The sequence below is a fragment of the Centropristis striata genome, chromosome 18 (genome assembly GCF_030273125.1).
Source record: "Centropristis striata isolate RG_2023a ecotype Rhode Island chromosome 18, C.striata_1.0, whole genome shotgun sequence".
Classification (NCBI taxonomy): Eukaryota; Metazoa; Chordata; class Actinopteri; order Perciformes; family Serranidae; genus Centropristis; species Centropristis striata.
In genome coordinates, this window is record NC_081534.1 from 9,817,737 (window position 1) to 9,830,420 (window position 12,684).

The 12,684-nt window shown below is 36.2% G+C and overlaps 1 protein-coding gene across 2 annotated transcripts in view; it reads left to right on the top strand.

The window, feature by feature from the left end:
• Positions 1-12,684, top strand: part of LOC131991289 (transcription factor 24-like) — a 39,261-nt gene that overhangs the window by 11,768 nt on the left and 14,809 nt on the right. For both annotated transcript variants that reach the window (XM_059356639.1, XM_059356640.1), the window contains one exon: positions 1,015-1,179. In XM_059356639.1, the coding sequence (XP_059212622.1) occupies positions 1,015-1,179 (165 nt within the window). The remainder of the gene's footprint in view (positions 1-1,014; positions 1,180-12,684) is intronic.

The window sequence follows — 12,684 nt, forward strand, 5'->3', positions numbered from 1 at the left end:
ACACAATCCACACTAGCTACCACACTAGCCGCTAGCTGCTATATGTTTTGCATTGAGGTGATACTTGAGGCTGGATGTGCTGCGGTGATATGTGAAATCCTTGTTGCATAGCAACACAACCATGCTCTTATCGACGATTCCATCCGTTGGATTTTTGTAACAAAAAGTCCCATCTCATCAGCTTCTTCCTTCATGTTCACTGTGGTTTGTTGTTGTCTGAACTCATGAACGCTAGTTGGTGCTCCAGTATAATCGGTAAACGAAACTCATCCAGTGAGAAACGTTCCGTGGTGCAAAAATAAGTGCGATTAAAATGCGTTTGTTTGTATTTGTTTGTTACATAACCTCACCCTCTCAATATAATATTTTCTGGTATCATTATTCGGTTCTTCAAAATATTTTTTTTTTCAGCAAAGTCAAAGACACAAAATAACTAAAAAAGACACAACAAAAGACACAAAATGACTAAAAAAAGACTCAACAAAAGACACAAAATGACTAAAAAAGAGACAGAATAACTAAGAAAGACTTGGATGACAGGATCACACACAATCACAAGATCACATTTATGTTGGTTTTTCTTTGTTTCTTTTTGGTTCAAAATGTTGATTCAGTAAGTCAGAATAAAAAAACATACCATCATGGCATTTAAACATTTTTTAAATGGTGTATACAGGCAGGATGAAAAGGATAAAAAAATGGACAAAATAGCCCAAGACTCCATAGAGTTAAAGATTTATATTTGCTGCAACACTCAGACCGATGAGCCATTATCAGTTACTTTGTGTTGTTTTGTGTTGCATTGTATTGTGTTTCACTGTGTTGTTGCATTTTATTATCCACACTCTGCTGTTCTTCTTGTTAAAGAGACAGACTATTAAAAACGTTCACCCTCTATATGTTAATCCATTCAATTCAGTCTTTATTTTGAAGCATTTGGTGTCATGAACATTGATGGATGTAGTTGAATGAAGGGCTGACCCCAGCCTTGTCCCCCTCCTCCTCTGTCCTCAGGCTGCTCTGCCCTCAGTCCCACCAGACACCAAGCTGTCCAAGCTGGATGTTCTGGTTCTGGCTACTAATTACATAGCTCACCTAACAGAGATGCTGGACCAGGGAGGGTCATTGGCTGAACACACCCTGCCCTCCAGGCCGGGTGGATACCTGCATCCTGTTAAGGTAGGCAACAAAGTGCTTCTCATGTTGAGTACATCACACTGCACTACATTCACATGTAGGACATGAGACAGTTAGGTGAGCAGTGGCGGTTCTACACAGGGGCCTCCAGGGGCCACTGCCCCTGTGAAGAAGCCCTCAGCCCCTGCTGTGGCCCGTGTCAAATTAATAATAAAATGATCAATTTATAACGATGAACGACGGAACAATTCTTACCTATTTTTTGTTCAAACAATTTCTCATTGTACACAAAAGGAACCCAGAATGTGTACATTGTATAATAGTTTTATTGTGCAATAAAACCTTGTATTATCTATATAAAAAGATCATTCTCACTGTACTGCACTTTCAAAATAAAAATAAAAGTAATTGTGCACAAAAAAGAGAAATGTCATTGTTGTACAAAAATAACTGCTTTGTTGTTAAGTCTCATTGTTTCAACCAGTGTATTTGTTTCTTCCAAATATACTTAAATTAGATTTTTAAATAAGCTAAAATAAAGGTTTTGAATACTTAAATATAATCTTTGCCGTTTTTTAATGTGCCCCCCTGATTAAACACTGGCTCCTCCTTGGCCCCCCACAGTATCACTGGTCTAGAACCGCCACTGTAGGTGAGTGCTACGATTGGCCAGGTGTCCATGCTTTTCATGATTTGATCAGGTCCTTTCCTCTGACCAATTGGCTATTCTGACCTCAGTGCTGAACATCAACCAATCGGATTGGGGCTGGCCAAGAAAAAAATCACACATTATGTGTGTTATGCCCCAGCCTAGGGGGCCTATAACATAACATGAAAAGGCCCCATCTTCCCCATCTCCCAAGTAGCCACAAACAAAGATGAGTTAAGAAAAGGTAATATTTATTTACAATAATAATTTCGGTGAATACATATATGGGTGGTTGACGTGAAAAGTGAAAAACAGAATAATTCAAAAAATATATGTCAAATGACATACAATTATATTCCCTTATATGTGAATAATTCAAAACTGAATGTGTCCATTTGTAATTCTTCATATATTTAGCATATTATTAACTTTTGGTGTGGTAGTCCTAAAATGTGTCCACCGGTGCAACAAAATAAAGAATGTCATTATTTAATTCAGAGAATGTTGAACAGATAAGATAGATAAGCCCAAGGCATATTAGTTATGAATATTTTTTATCAGTTTACATTATTTTCAATGATCAATCAATGTAAATTGATAAAAATATTCAGATCAATACTTAAACTGCGTTGTACCAAAGGACTACCTTAAGACGACCAGTTCCAACACTGCACGGAAATAGTAATATTATGAAAATATTTGAGACAGAACTGATCTTGTGTGCAGTCCACCTGCTCCAGAGATGTCTTCTGTCCTTCCTGATTCTGGAAGGACCCCTCTCAGTAATGGGGTGTTCACATTAATGCCTGTTTTATATCTACATAATGGCGTTGCTCCAGTAGGACACCAGTTTTGCGGACAAAATGTAATGTGTCATAATAACTCTACATAGGGACCTTAACACTTATATCCTCTAGATTCATTAAGTAAACACTCGTATGAGATGCATTCAAGTATTTTAATGTATTTAGATTAATTTTTCATTAAATTACAGTTGTTTTAAGATAAGTAATGCTACCTAGGACAGTTGCACCGATGGACAAATGTCATGTTCAAAACAGAATATTTGCATAGTTGAAGAACGATACTCATTGTTTGCAGATGGATTAGATGTAGAAGAATGAACTGCATATTAAAACATTAATTTTAATGAAATATTATCAAATTTTAGTAATATTTGTCACTGGGAACACAAAAATTTAGCGTCACGTCAACCACCCATATATTCTTAAATTTAGGGGTGGACTAAAGCCAAAATAACAAACAAAACAACCCTGTCTTAAAAATAAGAAATCCACCTGAGAAAACAAATGTTACAAATCCTTACCTCCCTACCTACTTAAACAGGAGAAAACCAGAAACAAAACCTGGCAGCCCACCCTTACTGCTCAAACAAGGGAATTATATCCAAATAACCACAAGTTAAACCAAACGAAAGTGTGACCGGTTGGGAGATGAGGACGATGAGGAAACGCCTGCTGCCACCGACGGCCGCCATCTTGGCTCCCTTTATACCAGGTAGTTCCGGCTGCAGCCAATCCCAGGCCCAGGCATGGAACCTTTCCATCAATCACACTGCGGCAATGGCACACCCCAATCTGCATAATAAAAGAGGAAAACAAAGACACAGGGCACACATACAAATGCAGTTTGCTAATAATGACTACAGTCATAACAATGTGTCTGTAACTATTTTTCTCTGGTTCAGAGACTCACTAACTTTTGGTACAGTTTGTAGTAGTAACACAGAGTCAGTGTTTAAATTAAAACTTAAAACTCAGATTTACTACTTGTTTGATACAAACTTCTCATCTATGAACACAGTGTTTGTAAATTATCATCATAGCTTCTTTCAAGACCTCCCCGTCTGAAAAGGCTTTCTTGCTCTTCATCAAAAAGTTTGCCGCTCTAAATGAAGCTTTAGTTGCTTTTTGTTACTTTTTCACGGCCTTCTGAAAAGAGACTGCTGTTTGCCCAAAGCTGAAAAAAAAAACTCTTCCGCCCAATCATTGTTAAAATGTTAATTTTTCTTTCGCTTTCCTGCCATGTTTTTCTTTATTTTGGGTGGTAAAAACCGCATTTAGCTCTCCATTCTAGCTCGTCTCAGCAGAGTAAGATGGAGGTTTGTCTTGCATACGATATTGAACTTTGACCTCAGACTGGTTCAACAGTAACCCAAACTAGAAAATTTCCTCTGGGGAAATTCTGAAAGGGCCACGGGGGCTACTGCTGGTGTGTGTACACGAAGATGAGATTCTTCGGAGATTTCAAACAATTAATACTAGTAATGTTATTATACTATATAATATACAAGGAGTACACCTACAACAAGCATTCCTTTTCAAGTATTTATTTATACAGCAACCTATGCCCTTCAAAATGTGTGTGTGTGTGTGTGTGTGTGTGTGTGTGTGTGTGAGTGAGTGAGTGAGTGAAACATGTGTATCTGGAGGAGTGTGCGCGCTTATGCGCACATTTGTGTGTGTGTGTAACAAAAATCGCATAAAGTTACCTGTGTGTGTGTGTGTAATTGTAATTAAAATCACATAAAGTTACCTGTGTGTGTGTGTGTGTGTGTGTGTGTGTGTGTTTGAAGCATGTGTATCTGGAGGAGTGTGCACGCTTACGCGCATGTGTGTGTGCGTGTATCTGTAACTGTAATCACATCAAAGGATCAAAGGCAATCAGAGCAGAGCAATCAACAGAATTAACTGCCACCAACTGCTAATGGTCCGTAACAGAGGTGGACAGACTGGAATTTCTTGCCTTGAACAGAAAGCATTATTGGCGAAACCATAATACCTATCATTGATCGGACTTCACTTTGAGCGTTCTGAGTTCTTCCTGAACATCTACATGTTTCTTTTTTTAAGAAAAATGAAAAAATAGCTTTGTTAGAGTGATCTAAAAAAAACTGTTACATCTCCCTCCTTCAGAAATCTTCCTGCATTTTTAATATGGGAGCCAATGAGGCTGTCCTACACCCAACTATAACTCTGACAGCTTTACCAGAGGATTGTGAGTGAGAAGACAAATTTTCCTACGTTTCTATGTATAAATTATTTCTGTAGAGTGGAATTTGTGGCCTGGAGCTCAGTTTTTAAATTTATTCAATTTTTTCTCTCCCTCTACACTCTGGCGATGATGTCACACACTGTGACATGAACATTCCATGCAATACACACCCATTATAATCTCAGAATTTCTCCAAAAATGATCATGGTCATTGAACAGGGATTGATAAAAAACTATATGACCTATCGAAACGTGGATTAATACACCAATACACAAGACTTGTGTCTACTGTTTAAAGTTTAAATGGAGTCTCTAGCTGAAATTATGCCGGAGAAATTACAGATAAAAAAACATATTACAGATAAAATAAGATAAACCTTTATTAGTCCCACAGTGGAGGAAACTGTACCATTACAGCAGCAATTGGGTGGCAGAAAGAGGTAGAAGTATAAACAAGGGTAGTGGAAAAATAGCATGAATATAGAAAAAATATAAAATAAACAAGGGGGAGAATAAAAAAAGTATAGAATAGAATATCAACAATAAAAATGAAAAAAAACAAACATATACAATTGATAGAGGCTTCAAAGGAGAAGTCGGACTAAATCCAACATGTTAAACATACCTTTTTACAGAAACATCAATGACACAAACTCAAACATACACAGGCCGCAAAGAGCAGGTAACAGACAGATGGAAGAGATGGAAGCTGATAATGGTCTTCTTTGTGAACGTAAACATATGCTCCCTCTGCCAGGTGTCAGCACGGCCACACCAGGAGGCAACCAGCAAACCAGGACGTGCCTTAACCTCCGATAATTCTATCTCACTTTATTAATTGATCACTATCAAGATAATAATTTCCTTATCAAATAAACTGATAATATCTATTATTCTTGTCTTCACTATTCAACATCAATTTCAACCAAAAATGTAGTTACTGCAGTTAGGCTTTATAGGGCAGTATAGCATGTCGAAATGTTTTGGGAAAAAGTCATAACATTTTTAAATGCCCCGAAACTCTCAAAATGGTCTTATTATAGTCTGTTGATACATGTGGTAGTATAGTTAAGTAGGTAAATAGCGACAAAACACCATATTATGGGATGTCTAAAAATGACCCCCTCAAAAAAAGTCATAGGCAAAGGCATGTCGATTTTTGTTAAAAATGGTCACATTTCAAAATTCCTAAAAACGCTTAAAATGGGTAAATTATAGTTTGTTGATACATATTAGAGTATAATATGGCCAGAAATGACAGAAAAACACCATATTAGGCAAAAATGGTCCCCCTTAAAAATACTATAGTTTTTCAACTCTTGTCAAAAATGGTCAAATTTTAAAATGCCTAAAAATGCTCGAAATTGCCCAATTATACTCTGTTGATACATGTAGGAGTATAGTTTGACCAAAAGTGATAAAACACCATATTGTGGGCTGTCCAAAAAATGACCCCCTCAAAAAAAAGTATCAAAGATCGTCTAATTTAAAATGCCTAAAAATGTTTCAAGTGGGGGTGTTCCCGGTGGCACACCTGGTAGAGCGTGTACCATAGAGGCATTGTCCTCGTAAGTGGGCGGCCCGGGTTCGAATCCGACTTGGAGCCCTTTCCCGCATGTCTTCCCCTCTGTCTCCCCCTTTACTCTGTCCTATCAATAAAGCCCAAAAATGGCCAAAAAAATGTTTTTAAATTAAATTAAAGTATGTTGTATAAAAATGCCAGAAAAAAAGACAAAGGCCAACGCTTTTCTGGATTTTTCTAGAGGTTTTTCTAGATTTTTCTAGAGCTTATCTGGATTTTTCCTTGTTCCTTCTCTAGCTTTCTTAAAAAAATTCTAGATTTTTTTCTTGATCCTTCTCTAGATTTTTCTAAAGCTTTTCTAGATATTTCTAGATCTTTTTCTAGATTTTCGCCTAGTTTTTCCTAGAGCTTTTCGAGATTTTTCTTGATTCTTCTCTAGATCTGTCTTGATTTCTAGATTTTTCTGAAGCATTTCTAGAAATTATTAGATCTTTTCCTGTAAAATTAGGAAACAAATCGAGAAAAAAGTCTGGAAATATATAGAAAAGCTTTAGAAATTTTTTGAGAAGGATCTAAAAAAAATCTAGAAAGTGATATTGAAAAAAAAATCTAGAAATCTAGAGCTTTTCTAGATTATTCTAGATCTTTTTCTGGATTTTCTAGATATTTGTTTTCTAGATCATATTCTAAATTGTTTAAAATCTTTTTCTGGATTTTTTTCTAGTTTTTACAAGAGCATTTCTTTATCATTTTCTAGATTTTTCTAGATCCTTTTAATTTTTTGAAAGCTTTTCTAGATATTTCTGGATTATTTTCTTGATTTTTCTTGATCCTTCTCCTGATTTTTCTAAAGCATTTCTTTATTCTAGAAGAATAATCTAGAAAATCCAGAAAAAGATCTAGAAAGATCTAGTAATGCTTTAAAAAAATCTAGCGAAGGATCAAGAAAAATCTAAAAAATAATCAAGAAAAGTCTAAAAAAGCTCTCGGAAGAACTAGGAAATGAAATCTAGAAAAAAGTCCAGGAATATCAAAAAAAAAAAAAAGCTTTAGCAAAATTAAAAGGATCTAGAAAAATCTAGAAGATGATATTGAAATTTTTTTTAATTATTTAATTATTTATTATTTTCTAGATTTTTCTTGATCCTGCTATAGATTTTTCTAAAACATTTCTAGATATTTCTAGATCTTTTTCTGGATTTTCTAGATATTTGTTTTCTAGATCATATTCTAAAAAAAAAAAGTAAATCTTTTTCTGGATTTTTTTCTAGTTTTTACAAGAGCATTTCTTTATCATTTTCTAGATTTTTCTCGATCCTTCTCTCGATTTTTCTAAAGCATTTCTAGATTCTAGAAAAATAATCTAGAAAATCCAGAAAAAGATCTAGAAATATCTAGAAATGCTTTAGAAAAATCTGGAGAAGGATCAAGAAAAAACAAAAAAATTATCAAGAAAAGTCTAGAAAAGCTCTCGGAAGAACTAGGAAATAAAATCTAGAAAAAGGTCCAGGAATATCTAAAAAAGCTTTAGCAAAATTAAAAGGATCTAGAAAAATCTAGAAGATGATCTAGAAAAAATCTAGAAAATCCAGGAAAAGATCTAGAAATATCTAGAAATGCTTCAGCAAAAATTTGTGAAGGAGCCATAAAAATCTAGAAAATTATCGAGAAAAAATCTAGAAAATCCAGGAAAAGATCTAGAAATATCTAGAAATGCTTCAGAAAAAATTAGAGAAGGATCTAGAAAAATCTAGAAGGCGATATTGAAAAAAAATCTAGAAATCTACTTTTCTAGATTTTTCTTGATATTTTTAAAAAATTCATAATCCGTAGAGAAAAGTAATAGCACACAGATCCCAATCAAACCACACAACTCTTTGAGTTGTAGGACTAGTAGCGGGATGAAATTGCATCCGGAAGAGGAAGAAGAAAAAATCCACAGTATAACAATAGTGCTCGGTGCGATTGACCCGTGGCCCTAATTATGAAATATGAATTTATATAATATTAAGAAATACATAATACACTTATCAAATTCTAACAGTGGTCCCAAATGAGAGAACAAGTCCACATATAGAACAGAGGGTGAACAACTCCTCAAATATATCAGAACAACCTGAAATGGAGAATATTTGATCATTTAGTGTACATAATCACACCATTAAGGATCAACACATAAGCACAATAAAACTTCTGAAAAGCATTATTAAAATGAAAAATAACGAATTACTACAACCATAATGTGTGATAATAACAATAATATTAAATATATTTCGCCTTATCAGCGGAGCAGCTTTTTAAGCAGCTCACTCTTCTCTGCAAGTCTGTCTATCACAGAGAGCAGTTCTGTGAGCAGAGAAGATGTCCAATCCTGCCGTCTGAAGGTATTAAGACTAGGGGTGGGCAATATGGCCCTAAAACATTATCACGATATTTCAGTATTTTTGCGATAACGATATTCTTGACGATATTAAAAAAATCCTGAAAAATATATAGAAAATGATTTATTAGTCTGTATAAATAAATAACAATCGTAAAACAAAATAAAAATCAATCATAAATCTAAATGTAGTGTAAATTGCAAATCTCAGCAGTTGCCAAATACAAAAAAATTACTTTTGACTCTTGAGTATTAGCAAATAATAATAATAAATAAAAACATCTAGAGGGTCTTTTGTACATCTTATAGTACAATGTAATCAATCTTGTCCACTTTGAGAGCTCATTGTGAGCAAACACCTCACATAACATTTCTCACAGTCAACATGTTTCCACTAGGACATGGAGCAGCCAAACAGTGAGAGAAAAATAGCTGGCTAGGGGGGTCTGGGGGCATTTCCTGTGGTGTTTTTTTTTTTCTTCATAAAAGCCCAAATTTGGTGCCTATCACACATTATAATGCCACTATTCCATCATATACACTGATCTTAACCATTGCCTATTTTAATTAGTTATTGTAAAGGAGAATAAAGGTTATTCTATGTTTTATTTATGGCATCTTATTTTGACAGTCTTCTTGTAATTTCTGTGGTGGATTCTTGCTCTTATTTTGAAAACTTAATTTGTTTAGTGACAGGAAGTAATAGTAGCTTTTTGTGATTAAAACAACTTTAATTGTTAGCTAATGTTAGCTCGCGGCTAACGAACGGCACAATGCAGCAGTGTGTTTGGACCGTTTGGACCTCTGACGCCCGGACAGGTTGATAGTATTTAAATTGGCTCACGCACACGCAGACACACACAGAGAGATGATGTGGGGACGGGACTGATACATTACAGACAAGTAGGTGCTTGTTTAGAAGCGCAGTGGGAGGGCACCTCTATATATATTCAGTGCGTGTGTGTGAATGCGCGCGCATGCCTCTGAGGAGGACTGAGAGGTGGGTCGGGGTTTTGACTGACTGACGGGTGATCTACACTCTGCTGAGCAGAGACACAACGCAAAATAACTTTATATAATGTATAGTGTAGATATACTTTCATTAGCTTGAAATGTGACGTTAGTGCAGCACATGAGACTCTGGCCAGCCACCATAGTCTTGGTAATTAATAGGAAATCCTTACGCCACTATGTCAAGAAGTAGGGAATGTTGCCAATATCATGATATGCATTTTTTTTACCCGGAAAAAAATTATACCAGTATAATCATGAACGATACGATATGGCACACCCCTAATTAAGACAATGGAGAGGTATGTTCAGGAAGATTTGAGCCGTCAAGATCGTCTCATACTTGAGCAATTACTCTGCATATCCTCTGGCCATGAGACGGATACATGGTTTCACTGTTGCCTGTTTCTTTATAGCTGATAATGTCAACAGCACATCAACGTACAGACCATCTTCCGGCTTTCCAAAGGACCTTCTTCAGGGCCTCATGCTTGGCCGACCAGCGTGTCTCGCCATTAGGAGCAAGGCGTCTACGTCTTTTGTTTTGGCCTGACTCTTCCCACACATTAATCCTTTGATATGACTCTTTGATGAATACCGCAGTGACCTTGAGAAGCGCAAACAGGGACCCACTCTTAATAACAATCTGGGTTGTGTTTGCAAGCACCAGATTTAGAACATGTGTGTAGCACCATACATGCACCTGGTTTAGCGATTGTGCAGACAACAGTGAGGAGAATCCTTTGTATTGGCCTTGCATGTTTGATGCCCCATCAGTCGCATTTCCAATGCACATGGTCTTGCTGAGGACCATTTTGTCCAGAACTTCTGATAGCATGTCGACAAAGGCCTGCCCAGTAGATGAACTGCACTTCAGCACTGCAACAAGCCTCTCATGAACAACATCATTAACATACCTCATAATTATAGAGCATTGATCCTGAGAGGCGATGTCCTGCATTGTGTCCAGTTGAACTGAAAACATTCCTGCTTTCTTGATATCACTGGAGATGTTTCCTTGAATCAGATGGTGAATTGCATCTATCACTGAGTTGACTGTGGTTTTGGAGAGTAAAGTTACAAGGGAGCCTCTGCCTCTTGTGCCACCAGACAAATGCAACTTTTTGCTGTTCTCAATGCGTCCGTCCAGTTGCTCTTTTAAATAGAAATCATACTTCCCCAGTAAAAGTATGAGTTCCAAGAAATTACCATGATCAACTGTGTGGTCTTCCAGGGTCAACCCGTTCTAATTCCCAAAGCGTAATATACCGACGATTTGTCACACCCCTAGACGTATCATACTGAGGCAAAGGGTACCCTTCCACGTCTTTGTGAAACGCTCTGGGTTCTCAATTGACTCCAATATAAACCCGCTCGCGGTGCTGAGAAACGCTTAGAGCAGAGGCTTACAGCTGTCTATTCACTCCAATAATATCCCGACCACGGCCCTCCATGACGCTGCCAGCGACAATCTGAATGGAGAACCGAGGACCCTGTGCACGGAAGTATTTTTCTCCCTATTTTAAGGATTTCTTTTAATGACATCGTCAACATTTCTCAACACAAACACATCAAAGTCTCACTGATAATTCAACAATAAAATAGCTTCATGTTGTGGCTCTCAGTATCATTTTTTTCTCCTTCGATTCTGAGAAATAAACTTTTATTCGTTTGTTTTACGGCACTCCACTCGCGGACATTTCTCTCATTTTTAGTGAAAAAAAATAAATATTTTGACTTTGTTTCTGGATAAAAATGGATTTTGATTACATTTCTAGCGAGAAATATATGTTTTATTTTCTTAATATTCACTCAGTGAATGTACATAATCACTTTGTGGCAAAGATCTCGCCAGAAAAAGACGATCCGCTGTGTTTTATTTTGAAATCTGTTTTATTTTGTAATCTACCGCGATCATACCGGATGTGGTGTGATCCTCACGGATGTGCTGTGCGATCTCATTGAATCGTGCTTCACTGTAAATGGCCCAACTCTGCTCTCCTGTTTTAGTTAAAATATCTTCATTAAACAAACATTGTTGTCTTTTTTTAGCATAGATAATATACATACAGTATAATTATTTATTAGACAGTGTGTGATATTTGATATATTGGGTAGAAATAGGTTTTCACAACCCTAATATGGAAGAACTACAAAACGAGAGGTCTAGGGAGTTGTAGTTTTTTTAATAAAACAGGTTTTACCCTAAAATTGGAAGTTGGAAATACTTAATTAGTGGCTTTCCAGGGGTTTGAGGGGATGTCAATCACATTTTTGGCATCAAAATTTAAATATTGTCTTGTTCAATGGGGGACTTGTTATTTTTTCAGCATATCCTAAAGCCCCCCCACTCCCACCCCTTAGTGACTATGCTCACATTATAGTCCATGTCAACACCTTTCTATAACAGTAGGTCTCATGTCTGTAACCTTTTTGTCTCTTAGTTATAATCATTTAAATATGCCCCAGGGTTAAGGTTCAAAGGTCAATATCTCAAAGCAAGAATATTATAGAACCTTGAAATTGATATATGTTACTCTCCAGGCCAAGACCTTTCCGGTGATGTATTTGGTTTAGCTCTATGACAAAGTTTTATTTTTTTCAAACCTTGGAAATCTGCCCTAACAGACTTAGATTCCCACAGCCCTTTGAGTGCTCTGAGTGCGAGATGTGAAAAAATAAAACTATTTATTGACATCCCCTCAAACCCCTGGAAAGCCACTAATTAAGTATTTCCAACTTCCAATTTTAGGGTAAAACCTGTTTTATTAAAAAAAACTACAACTCCCTAGACCTCTCGTTTTGTAGTTCTTCCATATTAGGGTTGTGAAAACCTATTTCTACCCAATATATCAAATATCACACACTGTCTAATAAATAATTATACTGTATGTATATTATCTATGCTAAAAAAAAGACAACAATGTTTGTTTAATGAAGATATTTTAACTAAAACAGGAGAGCAGAGTC